The sequence below is a fragment of the Dromiciops gliroides genome, chromosome 3, assembly GCF_019393635.1.
Source record: "Dromiciops gliroides isolate mDroGli1 chromosome 3, mDroGli1.pri, whole genome shotgun sequence".
Lineage (NCBI taxonomy): Eukaryota > Metazoa > Chordata > Mammalia > Microbiotheria > Microbiotheriidae > Dromiciops > Dromiciops gliroides.
This window is the reverse complement of record NC_057863.1, coordinates 607,253,365-607,265,502: the sequence shown is the minus strand read 5'-3', so window position 1 is coordinate 607,265,502 and position 12,138 is coordinate 607,253,365. Positions and strand designations below refer to the sequence as shown.

Below are 12,138 nucleotides of genomic sequence, written 5' to 3'. Positions count from 1 at the left end.
TTGAAGAAGGATTCTAAGAAGCAAAGGTCAGGAGGGAAGCTCATTCCAGACAAGGAAGGCACAGCCTACACAAAGGCCAGAGACAGCGGGTCTAATTTGGGTAATTGGACTCCAGTTCTCATTCTGGCTGAATTCCTCGAGCGCTGGATTTTCCCAACTTCCTTTCCTCCTCCTTCAGTCAGGTGATGACACACCATCGCCAATTCTGAGCCCATGATTTGTATTCTAAGCAAATTCAAGCTTTGCCTCGTTACTTGTAGCTCCTAAGAATATTTTTCCTGAAGAGAAGGCCTCTAGGTGGCACAGGGGTCAACGCTAAGACCGTGGCCTTTCATGACTGGAGGCTGAGAAGAATTCTGCATGAGGCTCACTCCCCTATATCATTTCACTGTCCGTTTCAGACAGTCCAATTTGGCTGGAACACAAATGACCCCTCAGGGCCCTTCCAGCTATAAAATCCCATGTGTACTGAAAAGAGGGCGGGCTTGCGAGTCCCAGAATCCAATGTGGACTCTTGATTCTGCCCCTAACTCCACTGTGGATAGAGTGCTAACTGACTCTAGAGGGTTGTACTGGATGACCGCTGAAGCCCCTTCAAGTTCTAAATCTGTGATTTTAAGTTCATGAGCATTTGGGGGCCCATTAGGTTGGGAACAGAGCTTTACCATCAGTCCGTTCTTTCTGCTAATGGCCTCGAAATGGGTCCAGAGGCTCTAGTTTCTCCTAATAGAGGAAAAAACACTTCAAGGTGAATCCACTGATCGGCTATGAACAGCCCCTAGCAGTCCTGCTATTGGCTGCTGGCTTGTGATCAGAGTCTGAAGCTAGTAAAGTCATGGGCAGGCTGTTTCTGGGAGGTTAGTGGGTCTGGTTCATTGTTATTTACTGAAATATACAAAAGAATTGGCTCCTTTGCCTTCTCCCCCTACCCCCCTTTCCCTGGCCCCCTTCTATGTCCCCCAAACTCTCCCCAATTTCCTTTCAGGCAATAGAAACCCATTTGCTGCAGAAATCCCAAGAGGGACTGACCTACATCGCCGAGTGGAAAGGGGGTGTCCTGGATCATAAGATGGGGCACTTGGCCTGTTTCTCTGGTGGCATGATTGCTCTGGGGGCAGAAGATGCAGAAATGGGGAAGAGGAACCATTACATGGAACTTGCTGCCCAGATCACAAAGACATGTCACGAATCTTACATCCGCACAGGTAAGGCCTTGAGTGGGAGACAGAGACAGAGGTAGATAGACAGACAGACAGACAGACACAGAAATAGAGACAGAGACAGAAAGAAAGAGACAGAGACAGAGATAGACACACACAGACAAAGATAGAGACAGACAGAAAGAGAGACAGAGATAGACACAGACAGAGACAGAGATAGAGACAGAGACAGAAAGAGAGAGACATAGACAGAGAGAGAATAGAAAATAAAAGAGAGGAGAGGAGAGGCTGTAGCAAGGACTGAAGGTCAAGCATTGAGAAGGACTTCCAAGAGAGGACTGTAAGACTTTAATGGGATTTTTTTCACGGTAGGTAAGTAAGAAGAGGATTATGTGGGCAGGGAGGGAGGGAGAGAAGGGTGTCAGAAAAAGGAAAGAGAGAGAGATGGACATAAAGAAATAGAAAGAGAGCTAGAGGGATAGTCAGGAAAATGGACACAGAGAGAGGTAGAAAGAGGGCAAGAAAGAGAGAATTTCTCTCTGTGCACAATAAGGAGAGGCTTCCATAATTACTTCCACCTCCTAGAATTATAGCCCCCTCCCCCAGCACTAGCCCCCCAGGATCTTTTTCCCCTTCAGACCAAAGCCCCTTGATGGACCCCTAGTCCTCATCTCATTGGCTGAACTGAGATAGACCCCATGACCAAAGAACAACTGAGGCCTTTCCTTAGCTGGGGGTCCCTCCCTCCCTCCCCCTTCTCCCCAGCCCCTTAAGAAGGCCAAGTCCCCACCCCAATGGGGTAAGTAGGTCATAATAGAGAAATGCCTTGCACAGAACAAATGGTAAGCAGACATTCCCTCCAGCCGTAAGGGCCAGGTCAAGGCGCCACAGACGAGACTCCAGTTATAATTTGAAGGAGATCAAAGGCTCAGGTTTAAGCTTTCATCATCTTTCTCTGTCAATGATGTCCCCAACAGTAAAATCCATGATTCTCTGGAGCATTCATCCTTGTCCCTCCTTAACGACATAATCTCTGGACGGGCAGCTGGTGTCCCCTCCGGCTCAGAGAACCTGATGGGGACCTTTCATCTGGTAGAGCCTGGGACTCCAAATGTCACGGGGCCAGAGCCTTTCGATTTCAGGTGCACCTGCATTTCTCACAAAGAATGCCCAATCTGAGAGGCAGAAAGTTGTGTGGGAAGAACATGGAACTCAGGGTTGGAAGGCCAGGGCTCCGATCCTGCTACTGCCGATTATGAATTGAATAACCTTGGATTAGACACTAAACCTCTCTGAGCCTCAATTTTCTTATCTGTGAAATGAGAGGGTTGGACTAGACTAAGGCTTCTTCTAGCTCTGACATCCTGTGTCCTAAGGGCCCTCCCAGCTCTGACATCCTGTGTTCTAAGGGCCCTCCCAGCTCTGACATCCTGTGTTCTAAGGGCCCTCCCAGATCTGACATCCTGTGTTCTAAGGGCTCTCCCAGCTCTGACATCCTGGGTTCTAAGGGCCCTCCCAGCTCTGACATCCTGGGTTCTAAGGGCCCTCCCAGCTCTGACATCCTGGGTTCTAAGGGCTCTCCCACTTTTGACATCCTGTATCATGGGGTCCACTTGGAGACACTCTGAGTGTCTTTGATTCCAATCCTTCCAGAAAACCTAAACTCCATTAGGAGCAAATTAAAATTGAATTTATACAATAGAGTCAGGGAGTCACCAAAGTTTATGAACCTTCAAAATCAGCAATCCCTCTCATTTAGAAAATGGGGCCCTGAGAAGGCAAGAACTGCCCAGGGCCACACAGCAGGTTCTTAGAAGGGCCCTGGCTGGAGCCCAGATGACCATTGCCATTGGCTGGTTGTAGGCAGGGCGGATAAGGGGTCAGTCCCCATTGGTGTTCTGGGGCTACTTGGCTCTCTGGCACCAGCTCAAGGTTTCTATTAGGACTGGTGAAGGTGAAAGCCATCTGTATGCTTGTGCCAAGGTTTCTGAATCACCTTCCCAAGCCCCCACTCCTACCTCCCAGACTGGAGTTATTGCCAAGGTTCTGAAGAGAAGGCCCCCTAATTTTCAAATAATGATATATTGCTTTGAGTGAATTTGAAAAACAAGAAATGGAAACAGTCAGAAAAAGTCAAGTGCCACCTCCTTCCCCACTCACAGACACAAGGGAAGAGGGATCCTTTGAGAGCTTCACTGGTCCTTGCCCCTTGATGACCCCTCTGCTCATCTGGGAGGCTGAGGCTACCCACTGTGGCCTGGAAGACCCCATACTCCCCCCTCATGCCTGAGCTTCCCCATCTGCACATTAGAGAAGGGGTCGAAGCAGAATATTCCCAAGGTCCCTTTCACCTTTAACCTTGTGTGATGCTGACAGGGTTGAAACTAGATGACCTCTGACATCCCTTCCTATTTGGGAATCCTATTCCTTCCACCTAGAAATCTGGCAAGAGTCTTGTTTCTCACTCCATCCGTGTTGTTTTCAGGGCCATCCTGGCCCCTTTTGTGTTGTCCCCTCTTCCAAAGCTCCTTCCATCATGGAAAACAATTTGGGACTACACTCCCAAAGCTCTATAGTCATACATATGCTTTGACTCAGTGATGCCACCATCCACTTTACATCCCCAAAGAAATCAAAGGAAAAGGAAAGGCACAAAAACATCGAAAGCAGCTTTTTTTGTGATGGCAAAGGATTGGAAATGGAAGGGATGTCCATCAGTTAGGCAGTGGCTCAACAAGTCATGGTATGTGAAGGCGATGGAATAGTATTGTTCTGTAAGAAGTGATGAAGGAGGTGGTTTCAGAACCCTCAGAAAACTTTTGTGAACTGATGCAAAGTGAAATGAGAAGAACCAGGAGAACAATGTATATAATAACAGCAATATTGCAAAAACAACTTTGAAAGACTCAGGAAATCTGATCAGTTCAGTAACTGATCACCATTCCGAAGGACTTAGGGTGACACAGGCTACCCATCACCTTCTAGCGAACTGAGAAACTTAGAGTACAGATATATATATATATATATAGAGAGAGAGAGAGAGAGAGAGAGAGAGAGAGAGAGATACACACACACACATGCACACACATACACATATGTATGTGTGAGTATTGTATATTTATCATGTCTAATGAAGGATTTGTTTGCTTGACTATACATGTTTAAATTTTTTTAATTAATTATTTTAAAAGTTACATAGGCTCCTTGAGCGACAGTGTCATTGCTTTGTATTAGTATGCCTAGTGTTTGGCAGCTGGATGTTAAAATTAATAGAGCTCTGGGTCTAGAATCAGGAAGACCTAAATTCAAATCCAGCCTCAAACACTTACTAGCTGTGTGACCCTGGGCAAATCCCTTCTCCGCTACTTGCCTCAGTTTCCTTATCTGTCAAATGGGGGTCATAGTAGCATCTATGTCCCAGTATTGTTGTGAGGATCAGATGCGATCATTGTAAAGCATTTAGCACAGTGCCTGGACATAAGCACTGTGTAAACATTAGCTGTTATTACTGTCACATGATTAGCTTTTTTTTTTTTTTTTTTGCGGGGCAATGGGGGTTAAGTGACTTGCCCAGGGTCACACAGCTAGTAAGTGTCAAGTTGTCCGAGGCCGGATTTGAACTCAGGTACTCCTGAATCCAGGGCCGGTGCTTTATCCACTGTGCCACCTAGCTGCCCCCTACATGATTAGCTTTTTATAAACGCTTTTTTCATTCATTAATTCAATTACTGTCTTGGCAAAAGAGTCATAGGATTTAGAGCTTGAAAGAACTTTTGAGAAAAAGACATTACAATCAGACTAGGGGTCAAATCACCCTGGGCAAGTCATTTCACTTAGCTGAGCCTCAGTTTCCTTATCTATAAAATAGGAATGATGATGTCTGCATTCCCTAGGTCTCAGGGCTATGGTGAGGATAGTAATTAGCAAACCTTGGTGCACTGTAGAAATGCTAGCTAATAGTATCATCTAGTCTGCCCCTCTTCATTCTATAGATCATGTGACCTTGAGAACCAGAGAAGGAAAAGCCCTTACAAAAGTCATGTAGCTGGCAGGGAGCAAAAGCAACCAGGACTTAGTCTGAATAAATCCTTTGCTGAATTGAATTGAGAAAAAGATACTAGGGGTCAGGATGGGGCAAGGACACTGTCTTCAAGAGTTTAAAGAGAGGGGCAGCTAGGTGGTGCAGTGGATAAAGCACTGGCCCTGGATTCAGGAGTGCCTGAGTTCAAATCTGGCCTCAGATACTTGACACTTACTAGCTGTGTGACCCTGGGCAAGTCACTTCACCCCCATTGCCCCACAAACAAACAAACAAAAAAAGTTTAAAGAAGGGTTTGTTTTGCTTGGTCCCTGAGGGCAGAATCTGAGCCTCGATGAGGTTGCCAAGGGGACAATTTGGGCTTGATGTCCAAATCGAGGAACGGGCTGGCCAGGGCAGCAGCAAGTTCCCCCAAAGGTCCCCAGGCAAAGGCAGGGCGACCATTTGTGGAGTGTTAAAGAGAGGGCCTCTGGTTCACAGGAAGGCTGGGCCGGATGGTCTCTGGGGTCCCCTCCAGCTCAGAGATTCTGCGACGTCAAGGCTGTGACAGTGACTGATTATCCTATGCTCACCCCTCAGACACCAAGCTGGGACCAGAGGTGTTTTGGTTTGATTTTGGGAGTGAAGCCACAACCTCCAGCCCGAGCGAGAGCTACTACATCCTGCGACCAGAGGTGGTGGAGAGTTACATGTATATGTGGCGCCTGACTCATGACCCCAAGTACCGCCAGTGGGGCTGGGAAGTCGTTGAGGTGAGCACACAGCGGGAGCTGAGGGAGGGAAGGAGGGATCAAGTGTGTGCTCACGGAGACGTGTGACCTAACACCCCCCACCCCAAGAGTCTCAACCAGGAAAAAGTCTTTCTACTACCTTGTGTGACTTCACATAGGCTTTTGAAATATAAACAAAAGTTGTTTTATATAACTTTGTAAAAACATAAACAAAAGTTTGCAGTTGAATGAATAGTCATATAATGGATTGATACTTGTAGATTGTTAAATTCATAATAAAAAAAAGAAAAAAATTATTTTAAAAGACAAGGAGGGAATAAAGGAAGTCAGACTACTGGACAGTGACTACTTACTGGTGGGAGATGAGCATATTCTATTGTCCTCCACACTCTGATTTAATCATCTCTTCACAGCAGGAACAAGAGAAGGGAAGGAGCGCTTGTTAAGTGCCTACTGTGTACCAGTGCTTTATTAAGTCCATTTTGCAGTTGAGGAAACTGAGGCAAACAGCATTTGAGTGGTTTGCACAGGGTCAATCACCTAGGAAGTGTTTGAGGTCAGATTTGAATTCAGGTTTTCCTGACTCTAAGTTCAGCATTCTCTCTACTCACTGCACCACCAGGTAACTCAGAGCTGAAATGTGCTGAGTTCAAGTATATGTTTCTAGGCTGAGTGACCTTGGGTAGGTCAGTTCCCCTCCTTGGAACCCAATTCCTCATCTGTAAAACATATACTTCTTGCCTCACTGAGTTGTAAACAAAAGTACTTTGGAAACCTTAAAATACGACAGAAATGATAGTTGTTATTCTTTCCATTAAGGGATCCAGTAATTAGTGTGGATAAAACTGTGCTGAACTGGGCATCAGGAATCCTGGGCTTAGATTCCCATTCTGACATTTGTCAACTGTGCAAGCCTGGCCCTTCAACAGCTGTGCACTTCCTTGGGGCCTCACTTTCATCTTCTGTGAAATGGGGATAATAATATTCACCCTATTGATATCACAGGATTGTTGAGAGGAAAGTGCTTTGTAAACCTAGGTGGTGCAGTGGATAGAGCACTGGCCCTGGAGTCAGCAGGACCTGAATTCAAATCCAACCTCAGACACTTGACACTTACTAGCTGTGTGTCCCTGAGCAAGTCACTTAACCCCAATTGCCTCACCCCGCCAAAAAAATAAAAATAAAAAAGCACTATAGGAATTTGAGGTTATTGTTGTTGTTGTCATCACCACCATGGCCTGTGACTCGACCAGAACTGGAAGACATATCCCAGCACCCCCTGAAGTTGTTGAGGTAGGGGACAGTTGAACCCGTATGGGGCCACACAGCTCCTGCCCCCAAAGTTCTCAATCTTATTTGCATTATATCATTGCTAGGTCCAGAGGAGGGTGACTGGGATGGTGAGGGGACCTGAGGATCAGTTAAAGGACCCATTCATGTTTAGGTTAAGTATCTCTAAGTTCCCTTAGAACTCTAGAGTGCTTTACAAATTAAAAGTGATGTGTGAATGTCTGATGCCCTCATCATCTTTATCTTTGTCATCTATCTCATCACTGAAGAGATTTTTCTGATCAAAGAAATAACCCATCTAGAGCCAACCTCTGCCTCCAGTTCCTATTCAGGGCCTTCACCCTCCACTATTTGCTACATGCTAATATTCCCTTCCTTTTTTCTAGGCCCTAGAAAAATACTGTCGGACAGAAACAGGCTTCTCTGGAATCCGAAATGTTTATACTACATTTCCCGAGCACGATAACATGCAGCAGAGTTTTTTCCTTGCAGAGACACTAAAGTAAGTCCAGGCCTTTTGGAAGATGCCTCTTCCATCTCTCTAAGAGGAACCAAAGGTGTTTCCTCAGGGGCACTTGGGACTTGGGGCAAATTACAAGGAGTCTCTTTCTCTCAAAGCCATAACTAGGGTAAGACCACAAGGACTTTGACCCCCAGGGTTGCTGCTACCACCTGATTCTAGCAATTAAAAACAACCGAGGGGCAGCTAGGTGGAGCAGTCGATAAAGCACTGGCCCTAGATTCAGGAGGACCTGAGTTCAAATCCAGCCTCAGACACTTGACACTTACTAGCTGTGTGACCCTGGGCAAGTCACTTAACCCTCATTGCCCCACCAAAAAACAAAAGCAAACAAACAAAGACGAACTTAGCAAGAATAAGTGGTTAAAATGGATGAATCTCCATCCTTCTGGGGTACCCCAGGTGAGTTTCTCCAGGACTGACCCCAATTTGCTTCCTCCCTGCTGTGTCCTTCCCCAGAGCAGCTTCATGTTACCCTGGGTTTCTTAGGGTCTCTGTTTTCCAGTAAGAAGATAACATCCGAGGGTCTCTCGGCTCCCTTCCTCTCCTGGTCTTATGTCCTGAGGATTGATAAACATCTCTCTCTGCCCCAAGTTTGAGGTCTCCCTCCTATGTCAGAAGTCCTAGTTACAGCTGGGCCTTCTCCTCTCTCCCTTTCCCCCTGTGTTTTATTGCAAGTAAAATTGGGTTGAAATGACTACCCAGAGCAATCTTAAAGGGGGGAAAGAAGTCACTAGAAGGCAGCAGGCAGCCTGAGATGGGAATGTAAAAGGAGGATGGGGCTTTTCCTTAGTGATCTCTTTGTCAGGGGGCAGGACTGGAGAAAGGGATTTATGGGTCGATTATATATATGAGAGACCTTCAATGGTAGCGGTTTCCTTGTGGCACCAGTGGCTAGTGGAGCTCTTTGGGTCTCAGTTTCCTTTTCTGTAAAATGAAAGGATTGGGCTAGATGGTTCACAAAAGTGCTGCCTTGGATTACTGCCTAGACACCTCTTAAGGGTCTCCCCAAACTGAGTTCAGAGTGATCCAGGTAAGTGTCTGAAATAGGGGTTGAACCAAGAGCCTTCCCAACTCCAAGTCCAGCATCCAGTGGGGCAGGATGGCCTCTAAGGTCCCTCCTAACTCTGAGATTTTGTAGTTCCATAATTAAAGTCCTATTTTAAGAAAAGAAATCTCATAGACTAGAATGGGGAGTCTGGGGGGGGGGTCAGGAATAGATTAGGTCAGTAATCCAAGCATGAGATGAGAAGTCCTAGCCTAGCAAATAGAGCTGAGGAGCAGACTTGGGGTACTGGGAAGGTTGACTTTGGGGGATCCTAAGTGCCTCTATTTCTAGCCTGGAGGGGAAGCCCCGGCCTGCAGTGTTCTGTCTGGAGATATGGTGGATAGGAGTGATCCTGGGGACCTGGGGGGCACAGTTTCTAGATATCATTCAGAATAGTTGGACCCCATTCCTATGTCCATAATTGCTCTATATTTTCTGCCCTGGGTCTATGAATGGTGACACCCTACCTGTGGACAACAGTTTACACTTTCCGTGAGCTCATTTGATTCCAGCCAAAAAAAAAGCCCTAAAGGAGACAAGTTCTTGTCCCCACTTTACAGATAGGGAAACTGAGGGGGAAGGTGGTTTGCCCAAAGGTCACTTGGCTCGTTGGACTGTAGCCCACCTCCTAACTTCCAGCCACCGTGCTTGTCCAGCCAATTCCCCTCACCGCCTCCACCACTAGCAGGATCAGGGGCTTTGGTAGCATTCCTTCTTCCAGGATGAACAACTAACAACCTCTTCCCATCTGTCCCGGTGGTATCCAGGTACCTCTATTTGCTGTTCTCTGAAGATGATCTCCTCTCCTTGGAAGATTGGGTCTTCAACACAGAAGCCCACCCACTCCCGGTGGGCCACATACACAGTCCAGCCAGAGCCCACTAGCCCCTGCCTCTGGACAGCCCCCTTCTTTGATGCCAGGGTCTGGGTACCCCCGCCAACAGGATCTGCTTTTCAAGGAAGAGTCTGGCCCACGTTCCCAACTCAGACAGACATTGGGTGGGGGCAAATTCCTTAGACGGGCACCTTCTTTTCCTCTATGAGGAACTACGCCAACCTTGAGGCGAGACCTTGGTCAAAGGCCATCCCAAACACAGACCATGGACATTCCTTTCTACAGAGAATTTCTATGAAACCCACTGACTTTTCATTCCAGGGGCCAGAGGGAGGAGAAGCCAACTATGAGAAGGTCCTTCTCCCCTCCCTCCCATTCTGTCTTGTTTTGCCATTTTTTCTATGCAGTTGGATTTTATTCCCATTTATAATCACTATTTTCAATATGATGTGCTTTCTTATGTAATGTCAACATGATAAACTGAGTCAGCTGCTCTCTTCTCCTATCTTGGCCCCATTTTATATCTTTTCTGTGCTTTTTACCCACCATTTACCATTCATTTCCATTCATGTCTCCTGGCTCTCGGATCTGAGCAGAGAGGCTGCCTCTGCTCCTCAAGGTGAAACAGTGTTGTCAATCACTGGCCCTCTCTTCCCTGCTACCCATGAACCAGAATAAATGATCTTGTGAAATATGGACCACGGGTGGGTCAATCATCTGGCATCCAGGCCCAGGAACCCCCCATGCTATATTATTGTCTGCAATAAAAATTGATTTAAGAAATGCTTTTAGCAAGTGTGTGATCAGTGAGTGACCTTTGAGAGCATCCTTCTCAGACACATGGAGGTGAGCCTGAATTCATGCCCCTCTGCAAAAGAATTACAAAGTAGGTTTTGGGGGTGGAGTCAGGGAAGGCCTCCTCTTTTAGGGAGTGGTACTTAGCTGAGCCAGGGGTTCCAAAAGGCAAAGAGAGGCGAGGAAGACAGGCATCCCAAGCATAGGAGACAACAGCTGGCGCACAGCCGTGACAGACAACATGCAGTTATCCCTTCCATATCGTGGGGGGAAGGGCATTTAGAGACGCAACCCCCTCCCTGAGATCTGGAAAATCCGTGTAAGATTTTTTTGGCCCTTCCTTCATACCAGAGAAATCTGAATTATTAAATTATGTTGATCTTATAACTAAATTAAATTATGTTCATACTACTGATATATAGTATTGATTATCCTAATCAATGCTATTCATATATTTTATGCATTGCTTCATTTCTAAACATTTTCTGTGTTGTCTGCTAGCCTTTGTGTGGCGTCTGTGGCTTTCCTCAAAACTCCCCCCAAATTCCCATTTAATTTTTTATGCTGACCCCACTATATATCAAAACCAACCATGATGGGGAAAGGGATAAAGGCAGAGAGACCGTCTCAGTGGGCCCATCAGACAAGGAATGAAATACGGCATCTGGGTATGAAGAATATTATTGCATTCTAAGAAATGACTAATGAGAAGAATTCAGAGAAACCTGGGGAATCTGGTATGGAATAATGCAGAACCAGGAGAACAAGAACTGCAATTATATAAATAATAATAGCATTGAAATTGGGCTTCCTATGTGCCAGACCTGGTGCTAAACACAGCTTTATCTCATTTGATGCTTACAGTAACTGTGGGAGGGAGGTGCTATTATCATTCCCCATTTTACAGAGCAGAAAAGTGAGGCAAACATCAAGTAGCCTACCCAAGGTCACACAGCTAGTAAGAGTCTGAGGCTGTGGTCTTCCTGACCCAGTGCTGCCTAGCTTTGTAGTTGTTCAGTCACGTCCAGCTCTTTGTGATGTCATTTGGGGTTTTGGGCGGGGGGGGCAAAAATACTGGAGTAATTTGTCCTTTCCTCCTCCAGTTCATTTTACAGATGAGGAAACATAGGTAAATAGGATTAAATGATTTGCTCGGGGTCACACTGCTAAGAAGTGTCCAAGGCCAGATTTGAGCTCAGGTCTCCCTGACTCTGGGCCTTGCTCTTTATCCACTGTGCCACCTAGTTGCCCCCCAATTTTTGTACCAGGAGGTAAAACAACACTAAAATGTAACCAATCTCTAAATACAATGTCTAGGGGGCAGCTAGGTAGCACAGTGGATAAAGCACCAGCCCTGAATTCAGGAGGACCTGAGTTCAAATCTGACCTCAGATATTTGACACTTAGTAGCTATGTGACCCCGGGCAAGTCACTTAACCCTCATTGCTCCGCAATAACCCCCCCCCAAATAAAAAATAAATACAATATCTAGCACAGAAATGGAGAAGCATACTTCCCTTTTTAGCCCTAGGCTTATGATCCCATGATTCGGCCTTTCGGTAGAGAGGTGAGTGAATATGGGTGCAGAATGCAACCTGATGACTTCACATTGTCAATGTCAGATCAGGCAGAATCAATACTTCCTCCTGGGTTGGGGGCAGAGCAGGGAGCCACATTTCTCTCTCTCTCTCTCTCTCTCTCTCTCTCTCTCTCTCTCTCT

General features: G+C 46.3%; 1 protein-coding gene across 1 annotated transcript in view; it reads left to right on the top strand.

Annotated features, from left to right (window-relative positions):
* The window catches only part of MAN1C1 (mannosidase alpha class 1C member 1), a 231,154-nt gene extending 220,756 nt beyond the window's left edge, over nucleotides 1-10,398 (top strand). The window contains exons 9-12 of the mRNA XM_043997940.1: nucleotides 986-1,205; nucleotides 5,779-5,951; nucleotides 7,607-7,722; nucleotides 9,556-10,398. Of these exons, the coding sequence (XP_043853875.1) occupies nucleotides 986-1,205; nucleotides 5,779-5,951; nucleotides 7,607-7,722; nucleotides 9,556-9,673 (627 nt within the window). The 3' untranslated portion in view covers nucleotides 9,674-10,398. The remainder of the gene's footprint in view (nucleotides 1-985; nucleotides 1,206-5,778; nucleotides 5,952-7,606; nucleotides 7,723-9,555) is intronic.
* The last annotated feature ends 1,740 nt before the right edge of the window (nucleotides 10,399-12,138 follow it).